Below are 27399 nucleotides of genomic sequence, written 5' to 3' on the forward strand. Positions count from 1 at the left end.
AAGCTCAAAGTTAAGTTATTGCTAGAATTGTTGAAGTGGAAAAGCGGCATTGTAGACAACTAATCTGCGCAATTAGCCCCTAATTAGCTTTTTAAAGTTTAATCCCAACAATATTCCACCGTGTCATATATAAATTCAACTTTGGTATATGATCAATCTTGGCTTTCTAAATTTTCCCCTTAATTCTTCTGGTGAAGTAATTTCTCCCTTCAGCTGATCAGCCATGTATCTGGGCTGGTGGCACATGATGCCCACCAGGTGTCAGAAGGTCGGTGTGGTACTTCAGTGTTGGATCAGGAAGGTCCCCTCCTAGATGTAAATGCTTTGAGATGAAAACCCAGTATATGGAAGCAAGGAATTCTCATTATAGGAGCCAATGTACTCATTATCTTAGTTACTTATGTCAAAACAGTTCTGTGATTAGATATCTTTGCTCTTCAGAATAATCAATGGTATTTTTATATGTTTATATCCTCAGGACTAAATTCTTTTATAAACAAGGGCATTTCAGACTTAATTCTACTGCTACACTATGCACTTTTTCCTTTATTTCTTAGTAGCAATCTGGGCAGTACAATGACAATGGTCAGTATTGTTCTCTCACAGGTGTTGAGTTCAGGGTTCTACTCCGGAATGAAGTTGGTTGTGTGTAGAGTTTGCATGCTGTCCCAGGGTTTGAATGGAGTTTCTCCAGGTGTTTCAGTTCCCTTTCAGCTTCCACAAAAATACAGGTGAGGTCTGATTGGCTGCTCTGCAGTGCCCCATAGGGTATACTTTCTAATCCCTGTTAGCGGGCCGATGGCATGATATGACATCTCCCAGTCTAATATGACATGCACAAGAAGAAGGAGTATAAAATTCACATTAAATTCTAGTAAAGTTTACTCAACTAAAGCAGAAATATTAGATTACTTTATCTTTGTTCTCTTAAAGGTGCTGCTCTTTCAGGATAATTTCCTCCATTACATTTAAAGGCAATGACATACTGTACACATCAGACTCAATTGAATCTATTTCTTCTACATGTAGGATACAATCACTACAAACCCCAGAACGAAGCAAAATATTCTGGTTCAGGCTCTTTCGTTGAGCCTGGCATACAGGACATTCTAAGCAAGGTCTACCCAGCACAGCAGGACAGAAAGGACACAGTTCTTGGTTTGGCAGCATGTTTTTAAGCAGTAGATAAAAGTCTGAGGAGATGATGAATAAATTGCATTATGAAATCATGCCACTGGCATGCTGGGGACAACAAAGTAGTGAGAACAGCCTAGCCTCTGGACATTAAAGAGCTTGTACATTGTATGTTATATAAAAGGTCTAACTAGAGTCACTTACTTTAATAATGCATCGTAGAGTTTTTTACCAAACTTCTCTTTTACCGAGTGTGCAGTATCCCTGTAAAAACAGAATGCTTTACAATTACAAAATGTATAACAACAAGCACAGAAAACAAACCATTGTATCCATGAATAAATTACAGAATGTGAACAAAATATTTTTTTTCTCAGATTGCTATCAGAGATGATCTACACGACTACTGAAAGAATGTTCTCCGGACAGGCGAGTCAAAATCTGATCTTTGTTACCAGCATTTCATGTGGTGAAAACCAAACAGTGGCTTCCAACGTAGGAACCCTATGAACACTGTCAAGCATGGCGGTGGGAGTATCATATCTGTGGCTGCTTTGCTAACTCAGGACCTGATGCCTTTCCATTAAACACCATATGAATTCAGTGTTATATCAGCATTCTAGAGGAGAATGTTAAGCTATCCATTTGTCAGCTGAAGCGAAGCAAAAAAGTGGGTCATGCAGCAGAAAAACACATACACATGCATAAACATACTCATAGAAGTAGATATACAGTACAATGGCTGAATTGAAAGAAAGTTTGGGCCGAGTGAAAATCCAAATCTAAACCCAACTAAGGTTTTTTGACAGGACCTGGGGCGAGCTGTAAGAAAATCTTCAAAAGTTCTTTATCATATGTTCTTTGTTCCCGCTCTCTGCCTGGATGGGTTGGTGATGACCACGCACTAGCCAAGGAGAAAAAGCTCTCCAGGAACATACCATGCCATGTGACACAGTTCCTGATCATGGCACTGGCATGCAGGGGGACAGGGTCTATGTGCAACAGGCATGTCAGGGGATGGGTCACATGGCACCTGTGCTAAACTGGGTTCTTTTGCCCTCATTGGGTGCCCATCATGGTCTCCGCTGCCCAACGATCAAGAGTTTGATCTTGGTCCTACCCCACTGGAACACTGGAAGCACCCCAGAGATTTCTCCCCTGACACCATGAGCACTAAAGCTTGGCAGATGATTGATCTGCAGCGGGTCAGTTGCAGGTTTAACAACTGTTTTTACAGCAGGAGATAAAGCAGCAGGTCCAGGCTTCATCTGCCATTAATCAAGTGACTGAGGAAGACCTTGACTGCAAACATGCCTTTTTCTGGAGACCCCTAGAGGCCAGGTCAACATGCCCCCCCTCTTCCCACCTGTCAGACCGTGGGCCTTATTTCTGGGTGCTGCCTTACCCGATATCTGTGCTGTATGCTACTCGGCATGTCTTCAAGGTTTTAACCACCCAGATCTTAATTCCTCCGTTACAACCTCAGAGACAACATGACATATTGGCCACGATGCTTAACCACTAGGGCCCTGCTGGTTCTGGCTTTTACCATGTATTACTATAGGTGCTTTTGACATGAACTTTAACGTGAAGGGAGGTGAATACAGTAGCCCTGGCTCCTTAGGTTGCTTGATTGCCCCTGTGAGGGTTCATCAACGAAGTCCAGGAGCTTTGCTATCCCAGTTTCTATGGCACCACATTCCTCGCTTAAATCAAAATTTCATCTTCTGGTGGCTATGCATTTTCCAGCTATACAATTCTTAATGCAAAAACAAGGACACATTCGTTTGTCGTAACAAACTCCATCAGTGTGTGCAGTGTATTATAAAAGAGGAAACTTGAAAGGGAAATATCTGTTCTCTCCTCCAGCCCATTAGCATATGGCATTTTCTAGCTTTTGAGTACCACTGCACGAGTTAGTGATTGGGTAATACAAGCAAAGCAATTCATGAAGTGATTTTCTAGTGACCAACATCAGTAAGGATCATCATTTTCCACTTACATTTTCATACAGCTATAGTCTGGTAGTTCTAAAAGCTCAAGTTCACGTTTATTTGTCATTTCAGCCATATACAAGTATACAGTGGAATGAAATATTGTTCCTCCTGGTCCACTGTGCAAATAAAGACAGGACACTGACATAGATATTGTAGACAAGGATACACATAGTGCAAAGTGCGGACAGAATACAATTCAATATACAAGATAGAATACAATACAATAAAATATACACAACACACTGGGGGGGATTTAAACCCTGTTTCTGGAATTGGAGTGGGTGCAAGTAGATTCCAGGGTGTTGAGGAGCCAAAAGACAAAAGACAAAAATGATTTCAAATACACCTAATCCAACATAACAAAACAACCATTTTGTGACAAACTTAATACATCTGAGTGCATACAAAAACTGCCATGTACAGAATAACTACAGAACTAGACTGGTAGCAGCAATGAAACCAGGAAAATGGCACCTTACCAGAGCTGTTTGCGAACTGCCTGTCCTTTCAGAGTCTCCACATTGAAGTTATTGGTCTTGGCCGGCATGATGAAAAACACCACCACAGTCACATCACTTTTATGAACCTAAGAAAGACAAACCAAGGAGTAATGTTTCACAGTGGGCTGGGCTTCAAGGATAACTGAAGCTTTTTGATTTCAGGGACATCTTGCAGGTATGAGTGAGAAAGGAACCTGCAAAAATAAAATGGTCGGTCTTTCCAACTGACAGATCTTCTGGAGCAGTGCACAAAACCAGCCCTGACTCACAGAACAAATACCTCACTGGACACACAGTTTCCAATTCAAACATTTTGCAAATCCTTCGCTCTCATTTTCAGCTCACTGGAAATCTTATAGTCTTGAGATAATGAACAGTAGTTTTTTTTTATCACATTAACATTAGAAGATTACTTATAAGAGTCACCCATTTACTTTGAAGAAAAAAAGGCTAAAAATCATTGTTTGCCACGGGCTTTTATATTGAAATTTTATTAGAGTTTTAAGGGTATTGTCTGGTGTTCTACAACAAAAATACTCTTTATGATAAAAACACAACTATGAATCATTAAATTTTGGGGCATTTAATAGCTGTTCAGATAGGTAAAAATTAGGCATTTTTTCAGTAACCTTTAAAACTGTAAAACATAACACAATATATTACTTAAGTAGACTCAAAGCAATTCCACAAAAACAAACACCATCTTAAACCTAAATACTATCTTCTCATTTGCAAACCTTATATTCCACGGCCTACAATTTCTCACTGCATAGCTTACTCTGTCAAACAAATATAACTGGATCTGAATAATTAAACCTTAGTTTATTCAAAAAATTGAAAGTGAAAAAAGAAAAAAAACTTTTTTTACCCTGAATGGGTACTTCTGTGATAATAGTTTGCTTCCTAGTTCTCTAATTAAACTACATTTTCTTTTTTGAGAAACTCCATTTCAAAGTGACATTATTATTTACATGTGAGCATATATCAGCAATTCTGTCTTTTTGTCGGATCTTAAGAATCCCCATAAAAAAAGGGATCACATTTTTAATATTTGTGCTCACAGGAGATGTCTGTAAACTGTGAAGCCTGACAGGTCTCAAACTACTGTGCTTCAGGCAGCCTGTAGGAGCATTTCTTATAAGAAACATCCCTTTCACTTTAACATAAGTAAAAGTAATATTGTTTTTGCTCATAATGCTAACAATAAAAAGCAGTAGAAAAATAAGATAAATCCAGGAGAGGGATTGAAAGGACCAACCTTGCTTTGAAGCATGTAGTACATGCTGTCATACATAACATATACATGAAGTTTAAATCAAATAATTAAAAACTGTTCATTATACAGGATGGCATAATGTGACAAACCATGCAATAACACATTCATAACCTTCAAAATAACAATATACAATTCTGTATTTATTCATACGTCAAATTCTGCATAGGCCAAAGTTAATCTAGAAATTACTTTTCAAATTATTTTTCAAACTGTGGCTGAAAACCTGATCAACACATTTGTGTTCTCCCGAAATTGACTACTGTATTGCTCTACTTGCTGGGGTACCTAAATCTACATTGAACAAACTGCAGTATGTCCAATATACGGCAACCAGAATCCTGCAGGTCAACTGCAAGTGATCACATTACTCCTATCCTGGAGTCCTTGCACTGGCTTCCTGTCAAATTCCGTGTGGACTTTAACATCCTCATGTTCACCTATAAGGCTGTGCATGGCTTAGCACCTCAGTAACTGTTTGAACTAATATCGCCCTACTTCCCACCTTGCAACCTTCGCTCTTCTAATTCTGCTCTCCTTACTGTCCCCCAAGCCCGTCTACATTGTATTGGTGACAGGGCCTTCTCCTGATATGCCCCAAAGCTTTGGAACTCTCTCCCCTAGGATATCAGAGAGTCACCTTCTCTTAACTCCTTCAAATCCAGACTCAAAACCTTCTGCTTTAGAAGAAACTTTACTTAACTGGTTCCATTATTTGCCCCTCTGCTCCTACTTTACTTAGTACCACCATCCACGGTCTCTTCTGTGTATTGTATGTGTTTTATCTTGTGTATTTTTTTATTGTTGTTGTCATTCTGTAAAGCACTTTGAGACGCCACCTTTAAAGGCGCTACATAAAATAAAGTTTATTATTATTTTATTAAAGAATTGGATTTGATCTTCTCTGTTTAACACAATTTGTGCTTAACCTGCTTGACCAAAACTAAATATACAAGATATTTAGTATTAATACACAACAACTGCTGGTTGCAGTTTCTATTAGAAGATGGGTTTTTCAGGGAATACTTTTAAAAGTGACACTTTGCTTTACACATCTGCTCTGTATTAACCAGGATAATCAAGCTGCAGGACACCTTCAAATTGGATTTCAGATGCAGTCTTATCTCTACCCTTACTATTAATGCTAACAATAATCCTAAAGCACATCAGAGCACCCCAGCAAAAAACACATTGCAGTACCTTATATGCTCTAATTGAGAATGCCTAATCCTCAGATTAACCCTTGTTTGGGCTCACAAAGAGTGTGTAAATATAGAGTGCATCAGAAACAGTGTGAGTGTCACCTATTATCATTAATATGACCTTCAGGATGATTCATTTACCTAATAAAGAAGGACAAAGTAGAGCGCATTTAATTTTTTCAATATACTGTATAACATTGTACAAATACTGTAACATTTATCATGAACAGCTTTAACAAGGTAATCAGATGAGGCTTCAGACAGATGCTTAATGATTCATTGGCATGCTAATTGAAGAGCTTCAGAGAGCCTTACCCTGAGAAGGAAGTTTAATCTCGACAGGGATTCTAAAAAGATATCTGCTCCTTTATTCGAGAATTCGTACCGACCAGCAATAAAGAAAAACAGTGTCTTGTCCAAATTGAAGTCAAGGTGCCTGTAAATGACAAAAATGTTGTTACTTTCAAGGACTACATTGCCTTCACATCACTTCTTGAACTTTACTGGTTTCTTTACTGCCAGTTAACTTGAATAGGCTAAAATTAAAAATAATGCCAAACAATATTTCACACTGGCGTAGTTTTCCTACTAAATGTTTATCAAGACGCAAGTTACAAACTTCTCCTTTCCTATATTTCACATTCATAACACAAATAACTAAGAGTATGGTTGTGCTGGGAAATACATACAAAATATTATTTAAATATTGAATGACTGTGGTTTAAATGGGAGATGTTAATATGACGCATATCTAACCTTGGATCTGTGTGTACATGAAACATTAATATACTAAACAAAACATTCCAGATTGGTTCTTTCTGGAGCTTTACAATCGATTTAATCACAGCTAAAGGCTGAGGATAGCTTACCCATAGAAATGTCCACGAACAAACTCCTGAATCCGTGCCTTATTCATGGAATGTAGGTTCTGGAATTCATGCACAGCAGAGAATTTTTTGACATTCAGGCCATTGGGAGTAACAACATCTGGAGAACAGACAAAAAAATCCTATTTACATTGTCCTTTGAACTTAGATTCTGGAATAACAATACGATGGGTAACATGATATACAGTATACCTCTGTGATTACTTCTAGACGAAGGTGATTGTGGATCAGTAGGTGGAGCTCTTCCCTCTGTACAAGAATTTCCAAACCAGGTCCTGACTACTTGATTATTTTAAATCCCATGGCACTGCTTGTAAGAGTAAATTAGTTAATTCCGGTGTCCTGCCTAAATTCCACTCAGGCCTATGTAAAGTTCCCGAGTCAAACATTAAATTAATTTCTCTCTTCTCTCTTATCTCTTGGTCTGCTGTGTAGTGGGGCGACTTTGTGTCATCCAGGTACTTCAGAGGGAGATGAAGTACATTCCCCACTATGTGTAAATTACTTTGGGATAATTGAGGATGAAAAGCATGACATAAATGCAAAAGAAAAGCTTAATAACATGCATATCATCATGCAGCTTTAGAAAGGGCCTTCCCAATGATAAAAACAGATAACATTTTTATCCACCTTAACCACCAGAAATCATACACATCTTTGCCAACTGTAAGTATGACACACACTGAAGCACACTGACATTTTCGGAATCAACCCAGACACTTTTTTTCTAAATGTTATTCTGGAACACAAAACAAATGGACAGGCGCAATTCTAAATGATTACATTTATTGCTGTAAAACCTTAGCTAAAGAACTGCCAGGAATCCTTAAAATTCATACTCCATAGTTGAAGACCACAGTTGAACATAGTTGTCCGTTCTGCACAGCGGAAAACTAGTTTTGTTTTTGGCCTTCCTGGTTCATAATGTTACATATAATTTAAAGCTATCTGCTCACATTCCCTGAATTATCCACGGTGTTCTCTCAAACTAAAACACAAAGCACTAGCAAAATTTGACTACTTCATGGAATTAACTTTTAAGTTGTGGACACCAGGGGTCTATTTTCTAAGATCACATTTTTCATTTGTATTTTAAACAATATACAGTATATAGTCTATATATAGTCATGGTTTAGCTGTAGGAACTAGCAGTGCATTCTGTACTTGAAATAACCTAGGAGCTCAGCTGCAGTATGAGAAGAATAAATTAACAAATATGCAATTTTTAAGCTTTGGTTAATAGATTATATTAAAAAGGAAACAAATATATACATGGTTCAGTTTTTCTTTTTGCAAATCAGGCATGCATGGCCTTGAGGCATGGATTTGTACTTTTGAAAACTGACTGCAGACCACTGTTTGAACACCGACTTTTGCAGGAACTTCACATAGTTCTGCAAACTGCTTTTGCAAGCATACTGCTTTTGCCATACATACATAATTCACAGTTGTGTGTACAGTAAGTAAGCAATTATTATTATTATTATTATTATTTTTATTAAATAGTCTCCTATCATTCATCAGCATAACATGGAATCAACAGGCCTCAAGCAGTACTATTGGCTAAGTCAGGACAATGCAGTCCCAAAATACATGTGGATTATTAAAAAAAATTATTCACAAGGAATAAGTCTTCAGTGGCCTGTTAGTAACAGGAACAGGGACAAGCCAAATACAGTATTACAATCATTCTCAATATCAGTTATAACAGACCCGTCTCACAAGCTCCTCACCTGGTTTCCTCTTGAGCATGTGGTCAGCTTCAATGGCAGTGATCTGCGACACAGTGGTAAAGACATGGGCGCAGTGCACAGCAGCTCGCTCCATACAGTATCGGTGATAGATCTGCCGCTCGCCGGCTTCCTTGTCAATGTTGAACTAGACTCAACACGGGGGCAGACACAGACAACAAAGACAACCTTAACAACTTTCAGTGCCACTTTCTTGGGACTCTTCTGCTGTTACCCAACAAAAGCATTACCGACGTCCCAGTTTTTCCAACTCCACCCTGACAAGAACAACAAGGCACCATTTAATGAAGTGTTACTGTGAAGGATGCAGAAACATGAGCTTGGTAGGACCCTTAACATCATTGTTGTTATGACCTGTATTTGCTCCTGTGGGTTTCAGTCCACAAATCTTCTCACTTTTCCTCTTTTCCCTTTACAGGATGATACTTTGTGTTCCATCTTAATTTGTCATTTAAAAACACTGGAGTACCTCTGATTAATTGAAAATAAATATATAACACTATGTGGAGCCTTTGAGTTCCCAAAAATAAGAAACAGGACAATCAGTTCAAATGCGTGAACTGCTACCATGCAATCTTGAGATATACAGCTGTTGATAACCTGCCCATTCTACCTCTGGTGTGGGGAGCTTTAAACCTAACATAAACAAAAACCATTTCATATTGTACTCAGTAATAAGGAGTTTAATTCCGAGGTTATAATTTGAGGTTTACAATCTTCCCTGAGCTCAACTTACTTTTTCCTTGAATCTCTGCACATCCTCGGACTGCGCTCTCAAGACACACGATGAATTCTTTCAAGTGTATCAGATACAGAGCCTGTCTCTTCAGGGTACGGTGACGCTTTAAATATGTCACAAAAGGGCTCTGATTAAGCTTCAGCCTAAAAGGTTAAACATCAATTGAATAGTTCAGAAGGGCCAAGCCTGTCACAACATAACTATCGTGGAAATCTCTTCTCTAACTTGAATCCCAAAATGCTTGCTTCATATCAGCCTTCAGGGAATTGCCTATCTGTATCATTTAATAATCAAATCAGCCCACAAGCTTACTGTTTCCCTTGGGCCAGGACTGACCTTTATACAGCCAAATAGGGCCTCATTAGGTCCTCTGATCTCCTAGTAAGTGTTACTGGGAGACATGGAACATGTAAATGCACTATACACAAGTAATCTTGAGAAAATGGTTCCAATACTCAGAATAATTGGTCATGGTGTTGTCCTATAAATGTCAAGCTGCCTTGGTATACTGAAAATATTAACTCCCTCTACCTAAATGGAATCTGACCTGTGTAAAACATTATCACTTCAAATATCAGCTGTAAAAAAATAAATTGAACATGATTTTGCAGGTCAGATAATATCAAAAGGATTTTATTCCTGTTTGCTGTAATAGACAAGGAGGAAGCCTGAATGCATTTCTTCTTTAAGATAAGTTTCAAGCACATCACTACAGAATATAAAAAATACATAGCATATAATAAAAAAAACTCACACAAACATAAATACACGTAACAAACACATTGAAGCACAACAGATACAAGATACATGTTTCAACCCAATCAATGAAAAAATATCAAGATTATGCCACAACATAGGCAAACGTTTAAAAAAAGAAGGGCAATAATATGTCTCTTAAAATTTAACCCAATCATGAAAAGATTAGGCAACAGATTTTATTTGATAATTGGAACTCAGAAGGTTAATTGCTCTGAGGAGCCCTAAAAAGTAGCTGCATGTCCCTCTGTTGTAACCTGGCAAAAACTACTTAATATTCATGGATGCCTAACTTTGCAAATGGAGATTCCTGCTCTCAGGAGAATCTCAAGTGCTCTTTCATTCTTGCACCTAAAACAACTTTATAAAAGCGTTGATTTTCTCTGGTGTCTGTACAGACTGTACAGTTAATCACTTCGACTTATTCATGGTACGGTAAAGATAAAGGCATAATGGCCTTTATTTTAAAGAAATAAAGATGCAAAGGTACTGTTCCTAGCAAACAGCACTATATTGAAGGATTTATAAATGTGTAGAACTGTTTCCTGAAAGACATAACTTAAAGTGAGTATGTGTATGGAAACAGCTCACTGCTGTATATGATCATTTATTTGCCAAGATATAATTTTTAGCCATGACAGAGAATCCCATCTATAATCTAAAACACTCGGTTACAGAATCTGCAGCAAATGGACACAAATGAGGAATTAAGACCTGAATTTCTGACCATCTTTTTTGCTCAGTACATCTACATGTCACTAGCAATTATATTAGTGAATTTTTAACTGATCTGATTGTCTGACTGGCAAATGCAACACACACAAAACACACAGTCAGAAAGTGGGAGTTAAATTTCTCCTTGCAGTTGAATTTCCGACAATATGGTTAGCCCAAAGCAATCTCAGATTCAAACCTTTTCAAAACTGATGTGCCTATTACTAAAACACAGATCTGACTGCTACATCTTTACTATTGCCTGGGTCTCCTTAAAGTTGCGATATCTTTGTTATGAATTCTAAACTTGGAGGCACTTACTTTATACTATCAAGTAGTATGAGAAGATTTGAGCAACAGAACCAATTTGGCGAGAGTGGCAGCAGTGATAATGCTCTTGAGAGTAAGGACAAACTTGCTCACATGACCACTGTTATTGTTTACCAGATGTGTTTGCCTGTCTGTGCTCCATGTCCCAGCCAGGGACGGGCCATAATATGGTACTGTATCTACTAGGACTGGATTTCAATCACTAAAGTGTGCTTACCAGTAACACCCATTTGCACTGATCTTCCAATAATCCATGTGTCACCTGAAAGCTTACTCATTTAATCATTCTGAATCTGTAAATGGTGAGTATACTACAAAGGTAATGTCAAATTGATCAATCAATCAATAAATTCACTAATAAAAAGGGGTACTTTCTACTAACCCAGCTTATTGGGGTTTTCAACAGCTAAATGACCAAAGATCTCATCCAGATGTCTCTCATTCAGATACTAGATACAGCAGCATGGTTTGGCATCTTGTTCCACACAACCCTTTATGTAAAGAAGTGCTTCATTTACCAGTTTTCATTACACTTCCCAGCAGTTTTGCAAGAAATCCATAGGGTTGACTTTATTAAGGATAATAATAGGATAATAATCCTATCTCCCTCTGTTCAAGACTAAAAAAGGTTCAATTAATTTAGTCTGTTAGTGATGGACATTCCTAACTGTCTAGGAATGTATCAAGTATTCTAGACGGATACCAGAGCATCATCTTTCTTGCAGGTGTTATTAATGTATTGCATAATGTTAACATAAGAACTCCCTATTTAAATTCTAAATTAAATTCTACACTTGTTACTACCATATGTCCCAATATTCAGTTTAATATAACTTCTCCTCTGTGCCTAGATTAAAAAAATAAAATAACATGCCTACTGTACATAATCACCCACGTTTTTCTCATAAGTAACCTCTTCAGACTCTGTTTTCCATTTCTTGTTTCCATTTCTAGATTTTCAAATAAAACTGCAATGCAAATGGTGTTTGCAATGAAAACAGGTATCTTACACAACTATGTAATTCACATAATACGCATGCTTTATGATTTTTTAAAGAACATGCAACAGCTAACTATTTTATATAACCTGTTCACTGACTCAAGTTCACAAGCAGCTATCTTTTTTCTGTGTCGGGGTGGAGTTCTGGTTGATTGCTGAGGATATACAGTGCAAGCTAGTCTATGCAAACTATGCATTGAAAGTTTTTTATTTTTAATTATTTTTATTTAATTTGTTTTTCACTTTAATATTGTTGGTTACAAGATCTTATTGAAGGTAAAACATTATCACTTCAAATATCAGCTGTTCTGACACAATTTGTTTTGGTTTCAGCCTGTACATCAGCAAAAGCTGAAATTTTAATAAGGGTGTGTAGACTTATAAAATCCACTGTACACTACTGCGATGCATGCATCACAGTCTAGTATTCTACACTGTCTAGGTTTCAAGGGGCTGACTTAACTACAGCCACAGGATCACCTGTTACATCATCCCACCATAGCTGAAAAAGTTTAAAAATAGAAATGCAATCCAACAAGATCAGGAAACAAAATTAATATCTGTCAAAGAAACTCCCGGTGGGCATAAGGGCTCATAAAAAAATAACATTAACAGAAATGCAGAAACAAAAACAATATTAAATTAGCAAGACTGACAGAGTGGTTCTTTTTTTTTACCTTGTCCAGGTTGTTGTAGAAGTCAGCATTGCCTGCACACAGGTAGCGCCCCAGCAGTGTGGCATGAGTAGTGAAGATGGTTGCTATGGGGATTTTTCGGGAACGGCTCAGAATGAGTCCTGCTCCAGCCTGCCACTCGTGGAAATGAGCAATGATATTAGGCTTGTCCTGGAACTGGTCAGTGAGCTGGAAACAGAAAAAAGCGCTTTGACTCCTGCTTCCTGGCAAGGCTAGCTCTTGTTGCATCAATGAAATGATGGGTTCATGAAACTTCATAATGCATAGAATCCAAAAAATACTTCAACCTTGATATTTCCAGCTCCTTCACACATCTTTTCTTGAACACTACATTTCAGTGAATTTCAAAACAGTTGCCCACGCATTACCGAATTTGTCCTTATAATAATTAATAATATAATAATTGCTTACACTTATATAGCGCTTTTTCTGGACACTCCACTCAAAGCGCTTTACAGGTAATGGGGACTCCTCTCCACCACCAACCGGCGCCTGTTTACAGTATAGTGTCCCCGTCACTATACTGGGGCATTAGGACCCACATGGAGTGCAGGGTGAGTGCACTAACACCTCTTCCAGCATCAACTTTAGTTTTTCCCAGGAGGTCTCCCACCCAGGTACTGACTAGGCTCACACCTGCTTAGCTTCAGTGGGTTGTCAGTGGTGAGTTGCAGGGTGATATGGCTGCCGGCATATAGTTTGAACATCATGAGCCCCAGATGAAGGCACGTCTCCTTTGACCACAAGCTCATCTACCTCTTTGAAGAACCAGGTCGTCAGAGAGCCGAAGATCAAGGAATCACTGGCCTCTCGGTCGTGAAAAGGAAGCCCAATCCCACAGGTATCCCAGAATTCCCCTTTCCACCTGTCCAGGTTCCAGGCAGAGGAGGCGATGTCAAACAGGAGGACATAGGGGCTGCCCTCAATCAGCCACCTGCCAAAGTGCAGCTGCAAAAGGGAGGGAGTTGGCTGATCAATGAGCAGTCAGCCCTTTGGCAGCAAAAACAATGAATGAATTAATAAGAGTTGAACTGGAATGCACGCGTGGATACATGGGCCGTGAGCTGTACAGCATTTGTGACTTATTTGAATCTATTTTTATTCCATGTCCTGGATTAAGGGTGTTGGTTAAGAAATTATATAAATATAAACTTCATGTGTAACCAATAACTAATATTACATCTCTCTGATGTAACAGTCACTAAGACCGACCCAAAATGAGAATACTGAGACATGACTAGGTATACAGAAGGGTATCACAGAATTAATTATTTAAGATTTAATTATTTATTTTTACACACATTTTTTACTGCTCAATCAATCCATTTCTCAGCTCATTCAATTTTTCACATTTACATTTTTAACAGTCCTCATTATTTCCCCCATGCATTGTATGTTATAGTAACATTTGTACATTTAATTTTTACAAAAAGGCAATTTCATCCATGAAATACTGTCTTGAAGGTTAAGAATGTAACGCATATGAACAGTATCTAGAAAGCTTTTATGATGATGATTTTTTCCTATTTTGACATTCAGTCAAGGTAGACAAGAAAAAATACCTGGATTCAAATTTATATTCTAAACACAGAGATCTACATCAATCACTAACATTGAAAACTTCAGCAGTTCAGCCTTCTGAATATCACCATATTTTCTTTTCATTTCTGCGAGGACCGCTGCTGCCAATAAAGGAATTATTCTGCCACCTGCTGGGCGTATTCTAGTATTGACTGGATAGCAGGATAAAAAAAATCTTGAGTTGTCCAAACACAACAGTTGTCAACGAAACAAGTAAAGGTTTATTCCATGCTGAAAAGAGAAGAAAAGAAACAACGTTTTGCCGTAGAGCCTCCTTTGGGCTTTTCTTGACACCTGAAGAAGGCTCCACAGAGGGAGTGTAGTGTTTCTTTTCTTCCCTTTTCAGCATGGAATAAACCTTTACTTGTTCCTTTGCAGCCTACGCCTGCTGACGCAGCTACCTACTTGAAACACTTGTCAATGTCGAGAGTGTCAATGACAAATGTTCGTGCACACTGACAGGTCAGCAAGGGAAACAGGACTGTGTGCCAAACCATTTCAACTGTAGTACTAGATTACAGAAAAGAGTTCTGACCTTTTTTTTTTTCAGTATTTTTTTCTTTGGTTTTGTTTTGGAAGCTCAAGAATGAGTAACAAAGAAACATTTGTACTGTAATGAATAAAATCTCTGAAAACCCTTGTTGCCTCACAGAGGGGACAGCTGGGGTACTTGTGTTACAGTCACAGTGAGGGCTATTAAGTCAAATATATCCGTAATAATGCACCTAATAATGACTCACTTGCTCTGACTCTCCAGTGTGAGAGTCTGGCCAACTAATAAGTACAGAATGAAGCATGAAAGCCCATCTGAGTGAGGTTTTCCAAGGCTGTTCATTTCTGCGAACCTTCTTGTATAGAACATCCAGCCCAAATTTACTGCTCATGCACAGATTTAGCCTAAGCAGCCTAAAAAAAATCGGTCATTTCACATCTGTGTGTGTGGAAGCCCAGTCATTGCACATCAGCAATCACTGTATAGTGCAACTTTTGGAAGTACACAAAAAAGTAATTAATTCTTCCACAGAAGGAGGTAAAAGATTTTACTGTAAGTCAGCAGGATACATATAATTTGCTAGGGAATTCCGAGCTCGCAGACGGATAACAGGATAAACAGGAGACAACCACTAAAATGATGCAGAACAAGTGGACTTCCTCCTTAAGTCACAGAAAACTTAATCTACCTTAAAAGGTTTAACCCACTGACCTTAACTGCTCCTTCACTGTTCCCACCACGCCATCCCTGTACGGCAACTTACAGTCTTGGAATTTTCCTTATTGGGATTAGAGCTCAAAAGAAGCTGAATGGTGTTACCTGGCAGCCACTGTTCCTGAGGTTCTCCATGGCCTTTTGAATGGCAGGATTGGGCGGATCGCACAGTTCCACCTGCGTCTTCACGTTGTGCTCAAAGTATGGCCCCACCATGATAAAGTTCTCCCCCCACTCATCCACTGTGATTTTGGCTTTGGTCTGAATTACTGTGTAAATTCCTCCAACTGCAGGTGAGAGAATCATAGTGAACAACAAAGATAGACAAAGATAGCATTGACGAAGGTGACATCATTGATGACAAAGAAAAACAAACACCATTCTTAGTGTTTTATACTGCAGCTAGACATTTACAGAATCATAGGTATTACGAGCTGGCTTGTCCAATTCAGTACTTTTAAGTAAATGGATAACTTTTCAGATACAGCACATCAGCATCTCACATATACTGTTTATTCTCCAAAGTTACCAAAAAAATGAAACATCCATTTAAATCAATTCATTATATTTCTTCAAACCCAACTTTGAATTAATCAATATAACACAAAAAATCAGAGCTCTTACAGAACATTCACAGAACAACATGCTTTGAACTATCATCTGAATTATCACATGACAGTGCTAGCAATAGTAGTGGTGTAGTTTATAGATGGTTAGATCTCTTCCATTAATTATGAAACTACAAGGAATCAAAGGTGTAATCTTATCTAAGCAACACTCAAATTGGCCAGAGAAAGAGCCCAGACTGATGGAAGCTACTTTACAAAAGTACAATTCAGTGCCAAAGGACAGCACTGATCAGCACAACACTCAAGATGCTTGACTTTGGTAATCAATGCTGCTTCTGTGATGTAAACCCTTGGAAAACATCCATGTTACTTTTAAACCCTGTGACAAAGCCAAGTACTTAAGCCTTAAATGTTTCAATACATTGGACTCGACAGTTACAGTTCTTCATAGTTCACAAGCAGCTGGTAGAACTGCTTGCTTAGTTGACTAATCTTCAAGCGAAGATATTCTGGATTTAAAACCAATCCTTTCTTCCAGTAGTAAGTATAGAGCTTCCTAGAATCCTAAGGGGTTAGTTGTAACAACCTTTAAGGCTGCTGACTGAATGAAGGTCTATTGCAGCCTGTATCATTAGATCATTGCTTTGTGTAAACTGGGAACCTTAGAACGTTATTGATTTCTGAGCCAATCTAAGCAAGAAAATGAATTCTCATTCTCAATGATAAGATTATGCTGAAATATTTATATAAGCATGTTAACCTGTATAGTACAGTGACATAAGGTAGATATTGAATATACGGTAGTATGCATAAATCTTTAAGTTAAATGCTTGTTTTGTATGTGTTTCTTTAAAAGCAGAAAGATGTTTCTTTAAACTTAGAAAGGCATAGCATTTATAAGGAGCTTTCTGTAAAACTTTCTGAAATAAAGCTGTTTTGTAAAACTAGTACCATATAACCTGGTAATATACATATTATTGTCTCCAATTCAAACATTTTACTTTTCTGACATAAATGATAAAACATCATAATTATCTAATTCATGTAGAATAATATAGGGTATTTCACATTCAGAAAGATTCAGCATGCCCTTTCAATCTGGCAACAGAGAAGACAGTAATAGAGTGGTGTTTCATTAGGATCCTTAAATGACTATTCTAAGTGACATTATGGAATCAGACTGCCTCTAGGAAAAAAAAACAGACACCAGTAACCACACAAGCGCAAACTTTGTGCATTATATAACTTTAAAGACTCTAACAAGAGTTTAAACGTGGTTTTTTCCAGGCACTGTATTTATTTAAAGATTAATATTTAACTACGTGGAAATCCATGTTTTCCAAACTTTCAAAACAGACCCACATCGATATTAACCCTGAGGGTGAAGAGTCTATTTTAAAGCTCTTTAGCATATTACTTATGGGGACATAACTTTTTTTCCCCAAAACAAACTGATATTTTAAGAAGGCTAACTGAAAAATCATTTAGATTTCAATTTGTGGTGTTGTGGGTTTGTAGCCTTCAACACTGCCAACAATTTCAGTACCTCCATAACAAACATATCAATTCAGTGCAGGTATTTAATGCAGTACAGAATTATGATATTTCCTCTGATATAATTAAATTACATATTTATTGGCTATAGAGATCAGTGCATTACTATGCCGTGCTTTGATGAATCATAAATAAGTACAAACTACTTATAAAAAACATAGCAAGCCATTCAAATAAATCAGGAGAAAAGGCATACTGTATACAATAAATGCACCAGGCTGATTTTAGGTTGATCCTTGACAAAGGTCAATCTCACCACTGTAGAAAGAACACAATAACTTACATAATATGTATACATTACATTCTGTTTTCAGAACTCGTGAGTGTCTACTTTAGTAACAACCCAAAATAATTCTGCCTTGAAAGGCAGAATTATACAATGAACAAATACCTATTCAAATACATTTTCTACATACAGTACATTGTAAATACTGTATGTGATAAGCAAGCAATGGCTAAAAGACTAAAAGAACTTAATACGTTTAACCTTGAATAGAGAGGACTACTACAGACAAAATTAATTCTGTGGATGTCTTTAGAATCAACAGAGAAACAGCCAGAAGGACTCAAGTGGAAATCACTCGGAAGCACACTTTAAAATGAGAACAGGAGGCGCCGTTTTACTCAAAGTGTTGTGGGTGACTGGAACAAGATACACAGCCATGCTGTTGAAGCTGATACCTTGGCTTCTTTCAAGAAACAGCTGGATGAGATCATTGGATCAATTAGATACTAGCTGCCAAATGCTGTAGAGATCCTAATGTCCTCTTCTTTCCAAATTTTGGTCCTTTTTATAAATTTCACATTTTACCACCTCTAGAAATAAAGATTATACTAAAATTCCAACTTTCATGCTACCCTGACAGTCTTCTTTCTGCTTAGTTCTAAAATATTCACATGCAAGATCAGCAATTTATTTTTTTGATGTGGCAGCTGACCAATGACAACTTTCTCCCCTTATATAAATTGCAGCACTTGTTTGGCACAGACAGCTATCTTCTGGAAAGCCAAAAAAAAAAGTTCAATTTTATAACAAAACTATTACTGACGGTATTTCAATATAAAAATGATTTTAGTTGGAATTTCTGGACTACTTCTTCAGTTGAAAATTTGAAAGCAAAATCTACACAGACTTTTGGTGCCACCTGTTCTGCAGCAGCACAGACTTAAATGCTGTGCCTGATAAGATCTGCTTCCTACCACACTGGGGGAGAGTAGTTTGTGATGGGCTACGCCACGTGTTCTATTGTAGCCTTCATCATCACAGCACACCAAGAATGATGCGTAATACTAAACCATCTGCAGGATAACAGATCTGACCTATTAGCAGTGACACTTCATCTGTGTCTGCTGAAACCAGCCAAGCCTTTCCAACACATTTATTCATTGAATTTTAGGGTTTCGACAGCAGACTGGCCAATTCCTAGCAGAGATAAGTTATCCAAAAACTTTTTTATTTCCTTGTGGGCTTTTGTTTGATGGTCAATTATCAAAACATTTTGCATTTTTTTCATCAGTCTGTAGCTCGGCTTGAAAGCGTACTTTCTTTTAACCAAACAAATAAGAAAGTGGAACTCTGCATATACAGTAGATGTCTCAGCAGGCTGTTACATAACAGAAGCCTGCCATTGGAGGGATAATCCTGCATTTCTAAAGGATGAGGAGATTGATTCAATGTCAATTATTAACTGATAAGAAACACCTCCCCCTAGGCAGGGTAGCCTTTGCGATCTATTGGTAACAGCAGTGGGGAAGTTACTTCTGATCCTGAATTTTTTACACCGTATGTATTAATATCTCAGCCTTAAAGCAGAAAAACAAGTGAAGGCTTTTCATTTAAGTAACCGGTCTTTAAATATGTTAGGAACAAAAAGACCCATATCGTTCAAGCAGTGATTTCTTCAGGTAACACTATAAAATAAAATGTTTGTTGGCATTATTCCTAGCCACATTCATGCTTCATTAGACTCCATTACAGTTCTAAATAAGCAACACAGACCTGATTACTAAGCTGCTAGATTGGTGTGACTTAAAACCCCTCTGAAGATTTTAAAAGCCTCAATAATTCACTATTAAGCGTGCTTGCAGACATTCTTATTGCAACACAAGATCTGCATTTATAAATTACTGTTGTGTTTCTGTGACTCCCAAGACCTCTGCATCGCCACTAGATTCAAAATACAAATTTCTGGCTCAATGCAAAGAACTATCGTATTAGTATTTGTAATTACGTAGACATAATTGACCAACAGTGATGAAAACGCTTCTGTTGAATCAAAAAACAAACAAACCAAAAAAACAAAACAAAATAAAAACACCAACCCCGAATTCATGTCCTGTACTACATGTAATTCTACACATGCGTTGTGTACGTCTGAGATGAGATCCTCTGTGAGGAGAATGTTTGCAATTATTAGACAACTTCAGCTGTATTGTGAAATTGATCATCACTAGGCCTCTGTGGCAACAGGTTAAGTAAAACAGTACGTGAAATACTGAGTGCTCCCGCAAGCGTCCAGTCTTAACCAACAAACGAAGTGCTCTCGTTACGCGTCCCATTTCAAAATGTTACAAACCTTTATTAGTTACTTCCCAGGCCACCTCAAAAAGCATTAGATCTTCCACGGGTAGATCTTCGTCTTCCCATAAGGGAAGCCCGTTTAAGGACGTCATTGACAAAGATCTGGAAAGCGGCATGTTGTTTTCAAAGTGTAGGAGAATCCCTTTAAAATATACAGTCTGTATTAAAAATAAAAATTGAACTCTTTAAAAAAAAATCCCCGACTCCTTTCACAGGTATCACAATGCTTGTTTTAGCTGTGCTTGGAGTACAGCAGAACCTGTTTTGCCTTGACTAGCGTTGAGAAGATAATAGGTTTTAAAGTATCTGTCTGCTGGAATTAAATTAAATATAATCCTGCGGATTTTCTGGGACCCAAGCCGGGATAGTGGGAGCATTGAAGAGCTCTTCACTGGACCACTTGTCACGTAAAGACACACTGCTCCGCCTACATTTGGTAGACGTTTCTGACACGGTAGCGTGGAGAGACCTCTCAGCTTTCTGGCCTGGGATTTAAAGTCCAGTCCACGCAAGGTGAAATATCTGTCAGTCCTATAGTGGGTGGTGGAGAGGCCGCCCGGAGGTTAGCGTATGTAGCGCGGACAGGTGAGGATCGGTTTCCCTGCCGTTTTCTGCCTCAGACAAGACAACATCTCTGAGAGGCAGCAGTGTATCACTGCTGGCATCGTTCAGAAATTCTTGTTTCCAAAGGTATTAGTTGGGGGAAATAATGGCGGTAGTAATAGCGTTAGTATTTTAATATACTGCTGGCAATATACTAATACATTGACAAATAGACATTGCTGCAGAAAATGTTTTTTTTGTCTTCTCCAGGTTATTGTCTTACTGTATTTCTATTAGAAATCATAATAATATTATTTATTTAGCAGAAGTAAAAAGACTTTTAGGGTCATCTATTCAGCCTCACACTGTTATAGCACTGAGTACATTGTGTTGACACAGTACAAGTTGACACATCTGTGCAATGGATTAATCGCTCTCTATAATCTGCAGGGCAGGCATTGTTTTGATTATGTTTGTTCGATAATGTTTTATAAGGTTCCTGCCAGCACCAAGAAATATCACTTTGTTTAAAAATGTCAGATTCAAATAAATTTATTGACATAACTGATTAATTACAGCATTACTAAACTAAAATGTAGGAGATTAGCTGAATATATACAACAAAACCTTTATTATTATTATTATTATTATTATTATTATTATTATTATTATTATTATTATTATTATTATTATTGAGGCTCACTGCCTGTTCCTCTGGCTGTGAAAGAAGATAACATACTGTGCTGCATCTCTATTGACTGCTTAGGTTAGTGAATAATGTTTGGCTTATCCCACAATATTTCTTACAAAAGATTCATCTCTGTCTCAGCTTCTCCCTGCTAGCAAATGGGAGGACAGCCTGTCCTCACTGGAAAACCACATCTGTTTGTGTTGTCCCGTTTCTATGGCCAGGCAGTGGTCACTGAGCCTGTCTTCTCTGCGTAGTTCAGTTTGTCCGTGTCTCCTAGTTTCTCAGGCCAGGCAGGAGTTACTGAACATGTCCTCTCTGTACAGCCAGGTCTACCAGTGTAACCCAGTTTCTATGGCCAGGCTGTGGCCACTGAGCCTGTCTTCTCTGTGTAGTTCATTTTGTCCGTGTCTCCTAGTTTCTCAGGCCAGGCTGGAGTTACTGAGCATGTCCTCTCTGGACAGCCAGGTCTACCAGTGTAACCCAGTTTCTATGGCCAGGCTGTGGTTCTTGTCCTCATTCGGTATGAAATTCTTCCTGACAGTTTCTATGGGTCACTTAACTTGCACTTTCTCAGGGTGTGTTCCTCACTGCTGTCCCTCAACCAGGTCAGATAATCAGCCAGTGTGGATATTTAGGACCCAGTAACATTCCCAGTTTGTTTTGTATGCGTCTCTCAGCGTGTGAGGTAAAAATCTGTCTAGGTGAACTCATGGTACTTTGTTGACCTCTGCAGGTTTCTTCTGTGTACTACAATTTCAACAATATTTGTGACCAAAGTACTGCATACTCTTAATAGATTTGTGTAAGGTAGCGTCTTAAAACATTTGCCATGCTGCATACATTTTTGCACATTGTCTTATCCCAGCACAGTAGAAGTATGGTAGCTGCAAATATATCTTTGCTCTACCAAGTCAGCAATGTGGAGAAATTTGTAGGGGTTTTAGCAAACGTAAAGATTGCTCTAGTAAATCAATAATAATTCATTTATAATTGCTTACACTTATATAGCGCTTTCTGGACACTCCACTCAAAGCGCTTTACAGGTAATGGGGACTCTCCTCCACCACCACCAATGTGCAGCCCCACCTGGATAATGTGACGGCAGCCATAGTGCTCCAGAACACTCACCACACACCAGCTCTCAGTGGGGGGGAGAGCAGAGTAATGAAGCCAATTCATAGATGTTTGCTGTATAAACGGATCTTCAGATCATCACTGTAAATGTGCTCTTTGTTCACAATTGACACTTCTGGTTAAATAAAGAATTTACAAATCTATCTTTCCTGCTATCTGACAATTACTGTGTTGGCATAATAAAAGATGTCCCAAAAGTGAGATATGGCACACAGTAATTAAGAATCAGAGAATTTTTTTTGAAGTACTGTATTTGATTATTTGTCCACTAGCAGAAATATTTATTAAGTGCACTATGATATAACTATTCTAAGTTAAAGACAATTTAAGACACAAAACCCAGTAAATAAAGCTGATCAATATTTGTTTTTTTTAAAGAGGAAGCTCCTTTCAAAATGTATCACAAATGTACTTCTCGTAATCAAAGCAGAATAAGTAATAGTTTTATTCCATGCTGAAAAAAAGAAGAAAGAGAACACAACGTTTCGGTCGTGGAGCCTGAACGACCGAAACGTTGTGTTCTCTTTCTTCTTTTTTTCAGCATGGAATAAACCTATTACTTGTTCCTTTGAAGCCTATGAATGCTGACGCAGCTACCCACCATCATAGCAGAATGTAAAGCAACCAACATCGCGTTACATTGTCACATTGTTTATTTTCTAAAACGCAAAGCTTTTTTGGTAAGAAAAATACTGAGATCCTAGGACGCCATGCATGATCACAATTTAACGGTAGTACGAGGCAAGAAACACACATGTACACACTTTACAAAAAAACAACAAGAATCGACTTGATGAGGGAGAGAGAGAGCCCTCGTTGGCAACATGCGAACTCCAAACATAAGGCAGTCATTTCCGGCATCGAACCCAGGACTCAAGCTGTACAGTAGCAGTGTAACCATTGAAAACCAAAGGAAAATAACTGATTATTTCATGCAGATATTTTATTTGTGACGTTTTGTGTGAAAATATAACGTCACATATTGTGACTTGACGATATGTTCGTTTTCAAATAAAGTGAATGCATTCGCATAAAACAGAAGTTCTCTAAACAGTGAAAAGCTGTAAAGGACTACACTGAAACTCAGAAACATGATCAAAGTGAAGAAGAGCGCTACCATTCTAGTTATTTACTAGAATAAAATGTATTGATAATTTCCCTTATTTATTTTGCTCTAACTTGAATTAACAAAGGAGTCCGAGACGTCCGGATATGTAGAATCTGAACGATTTGAGAGAGCCTTTCACTGAGAGCGGAAAATCGGACGCAGAGAAGATAAATGCTCCTGAGGGTTAAGGCATTCACAATTGCTGCTCGCTTTGAAAATTTGGTAATTCACTCTAGAATTGTAGTCCATTAATCCACGTTTTAAAATAAGAATTATAACAATAACGGTAATTATTCAGGATAAATTGCATGGTCCTGTAGATACAATTTAAAGGGCAGGTATTATTTAATACTGTGCTTACAAGTATTATAGGGTTCTTCAAATAGCCATCATTATCAGGTCTATATTCCAGCAGGCGGCACTATAAACTGAACACTCTCCAGGGACTTTAGGGAGTATTCAATAAATTTATGAATCATGTCAAAACTGCGTGACCGTAGTACAGTATCCATGGGAATTATCCGTCGGCTGAGTTACATAAAGTGTGACACTGGAAAGTTAAAAACCGAAGGAACCTCGTTTGGGAAGCACATACAGCGCACAGCCCCAAGGTGAGAAGTATTCTTCATTATTTTCATTTGGTTGTTTTGGGTAAAACGAATGCATTACTATGGAGTACAAGTAAGGTGAAATTATTAACATTATTCCTGCTTTTAATATGAATAGTGACAACTTAAAAACACCAGATTTCAGTAGGCTTTAGCACGTTTACTGCTGAAGACGTTCGTCTAAATCTTTCGGGTCAGAATATTATTTAGAATATGTTAGGGAAATCTACATAAATTTAAATTGATACTGTTCATATTTAAAGATTCTGAGACGCAGTTAGATTTCTATATGGGATGTGTATTATGTATTTCCTATAGGGGTACGTTGGTTTGGAAATTCAACCATTAAACCGTTACATCTTACATCAAAAGGTAGTACAGTTGTTATCAGTACTGAGTTGATATTATGCTGTGATGTTTTTTCATTATCTTGGGAGATGTTTTGGAAAGGCTTTTTTTACTTACGTGCATTCATTTCTATATTTACTTAAACTAAGAGGCGAATGTCATTTTTCATTTATAATCAATATTTAAAAGCAAATCTTTAAAAATGATTAAGGTATGGTAAATTCAGCAATATACGATAAGAAATTTCAAAAGTTTAAAGCAATGAAACCTTTAGGAAAATCCATTAAAATATGCGCAATATCTAAATAAAGCTATCCCTAATAATAACGGTTGTTTAATCATCATGAAACAATAATAAAATTTGGAATTAATACAGAATGTTTACTTTACATACTGAGAAAAGGTATCTTTTCTTGAGAAATTCCTTTTCAATACCTGTAAAGATTGGACAACTCCTATAAGTTCAAAGAGAATTGTTTTGCTTAATCGTTCACTCTTGCAAAAGATCAGCCTGCGTTTGGGAAGAGCGCTTTTTAGCTTATTGATCTGGTCGATAAGCGATTAATAAAGCTTTACCTTCTCTATCCCCCTAATTTTGTAGACCTAACATGAACAGATTCCTGCTGCTTCTAGCTGCAGTTGTAGTTTGCCAGCAACGAACAATGGGAAAACCGCTAAGCGGAAGTTCACCCGCTGAGCAGTTCCAGAATTCAGGTGAGTTGAATACTAAACTCAAGTTCTGCCTATGCTCATTTAAGATGTTTTTTTTAAGAATCCGTGGATAAATGTAGGGACACACAAGCGCATATAATTTGACAGATGCATCAATCTTTAAGATGAACAGGGCGACTGAGTAGTGATTTATGCACAAAATGTTAGATGTATATGGATCTTTTTTTTCGTATTTTCTTTTTCTTTTCTTATTCCTCACTCCACATAAATAGAGGGCTGTCATTTTAGTGACAGAATTGAATTGCTTTTATGATACACGGTGTTTCGATTGTTGTTAATGAGCACCTGTGCACGCAGCCAGCACACCTGCCGGTCTCGGAAGCCTGCCCCACCTGGCGGTGAGGGAGGTTGAAGGTCCAAATTCGGCAGACCAGGCGAGTCTCTGCTACTTTGTCCAAGAGAGCGAAGTGGAGAGTCAGATCTCCTGCAAACTCCGTTTCACCCGGAGTAAATTTAACTTCAATCCGTTTGGACTTCGCTTCGGAAAGCGCAACAGGAATATCGTGGCCAACGACAGGAGCGCTATACCCAGTGAGCTGTTGCTTTACCTGCTGTACCTCAAAGAGACGGGCCTGGCCCCTTGACTGGGCGACTGTGGATTGAAAGTTTTCATCCTGTTATTGGAATGGTGTTTTTTTTTATGATTACCGAGTTCTTAAATATATTTCTGAATGTTAGAAATGACAGTTTCACAATGGACTAAAGAAAAAAAACAGTAAATCTCACTGTTCAGCCGAAAGTCATTATATATTTATTAGACTTGTTCAAGTTTGTACAGAGGCATTAGAACATTCTCATTGAGATGACTTGAGTTCTTGACTTTATTTTTTATTCAATGGGTGTCTCAATACATGTTATATAAGTTCCCTTTTAGTTTCTGAAGGTATTCAATAATCACAACGTTGTTAAAGACATTGTATTTAAAAGTACCAATGCTTATTTGTTGTATTAAGTGAATAAATGTGCAAACAGGTTTAACTTCATTTTCAGAATTTTTTTGAAAAGTTGTCTACTTTTGTTTCTGTGCATATGAAGCATCAAAATAAATATTGCTCATAATAGCAACAAATTCATGTTATCAGAAAAAAACAGCATAATTTTTGGAGAAGGCTTTATTGAAGACATGACAGGTACTGTATGATTAACACTTCAACTGGGTGTCTACTGTAAAAGTTCCAGGTTGAAAGTGTATATAGCCCTTGTTGGAAACGGTACAAGCTGTACATCTGAGATGCATTTTTTGTGGCAGATTGCAGGTACTGCCTCAGGGGATTCTGCTCCAGTTGTATCACAGAGGCTGGACAAATGCGCAATAAATGTAATGAATTTTACAGGTTCGGTAGGGAGAAGGAGAGAGACTTTAGGATATCACATTCTTAAGTGATCAATACACAGTTCAACTCTACTGAATAAGGCATCCATTGCACCTTCTCATCTTGCTCTCAAGGAATGTTGTCACATCACGGACGCTGACAGAAGGGCAGCAAGTGAGGTCGCAGGGCTCAAGCAATATAGGACCAGGCCATCATGTCTCACTAGATGAGGTGTTACAGCATCTATACACTTACCCAAATGACCAACATTGAGCATGAGGTGCTGCAACCTAGGGTACAACACTTGTGTATTAAGCAACATTTTGCTAGGTAAGAATTTGGCTGTACAAACTCCAGCCACCCAATTACAGGACACCATCTCTGTTCATGGCTACATATCCTTGTGCCCAATAAGTTTGGGAAGTAATCATGGCGAGTCAGTTACACCAAAA

At 37.9% G+C, this 27399-nt stretch overlaps 2 protein-coding genes across 5 annotated transcripts in view; one reads left to right on the top strand and one right to left on the bottom strand.

Moving 5' to 3' along the window:
* Nucleotides 1-20936, bottom strand: part of gys2 (glycogen synthase 2) — a 37853-nt gene extending 16917 nt beyond the window's left edge. Inside the window, exons 1-9 of one of the 2 annotated variants that reach the window (XM_015352091.2) lie at nucleotides 20466-20936; nucleotides 15872-16053; nucleotides 13735-13926; nucleotides 12961-13146; nucleotides 8727-8871; nucleotides 6976-7093; nucleotides 6422-6542; nucleotides 3611-3717; nucleotides 1339-1398 (exon numbers count right to left, since the gene is read on the bottom strand). In XM_015352091.2, the coding sequence (XP_015207577.2) occupies nucleotides 1339-1398; nucleotides 3611-3717; nucleotides 6422-6542; nucleotides 6976-7093; nucleotides 8727-8871; nucleotides 12961-13146; nucleotides 13735-13926; nucleotides 15872-16053; nucleotides 20466-20586 (1232 nt within the window). In that variant the 5' untranslated portion in view covers nucleotides 20587-20936. The remainder of the gene's footprint in view (nucleotides 1-1338; nucleotides 1399-3610; nucleotides 3718-6421; nucleotides 6543-6975; nucleotides 7094-8726; nucleotides 8872-12960; nucleotides 13147-13734; nucleotides 13927-15871; nucleotides 16054-20465) is intronic. The other variant, XM_006633193.3, reaches the window with a different exon arrangement.
* kiss2 (kisspeptin 2) lies at nucleotides 16789-26612 on the top strand. Of its 3 annotated transcripts, none has more exons than XM_015352096.2 (3): nucleotides 16789-16875; nucleotides 25504-25616; nucleotides 25932-26612. In XM_015352096.2, the coding sequence occupies exons 2-3, from the start codon at nucleotides 25511-25513 to the stop codon at nucleotides 26216-26218; spliced, it is 393 nt and encodes a 130-aa protein (XP_015207582.1). In that variant the 5' UTR covers nucleotides 16789-16875; nucleotides 25504-25510; the 3' UTR covers nucleotides 26219-26612. The 3 variants fall into 3 exon arrangements, with proteins under 3 accessions (XP_015207582.1, XP_015207580.1, XP_015207581.1); XM_015352094.2 differs by lacking the exon at nucleotides 16789-16875 and adding an exon at nucleotides 24350-24557; XM_015352095.2 differs by lacking the exon at nucleotides 16789-16875 and adding an exon at nucleotides 24602-24627.
* The last annotated feature ends 787 nt before the right edge of the window (nucleotides 26613-27399 follow it).

The sequence above is a fragment of the Lepisosteus oculatus genome, chromosome 7 (genome assembly GCF_040954835.1).
Source record: "Lepisosteus oculatus isolate fLepOcu1 chromosome 7, fLepOcu1.hap2, whole genome shotgun sequence".
Lineage (NCBI taxonomy): Eukaryota > Metazoa > Chordata > Actinopteri > Semionotiformes > Lepisosteidae > Lepisosteus > Lepisosteus oculatus.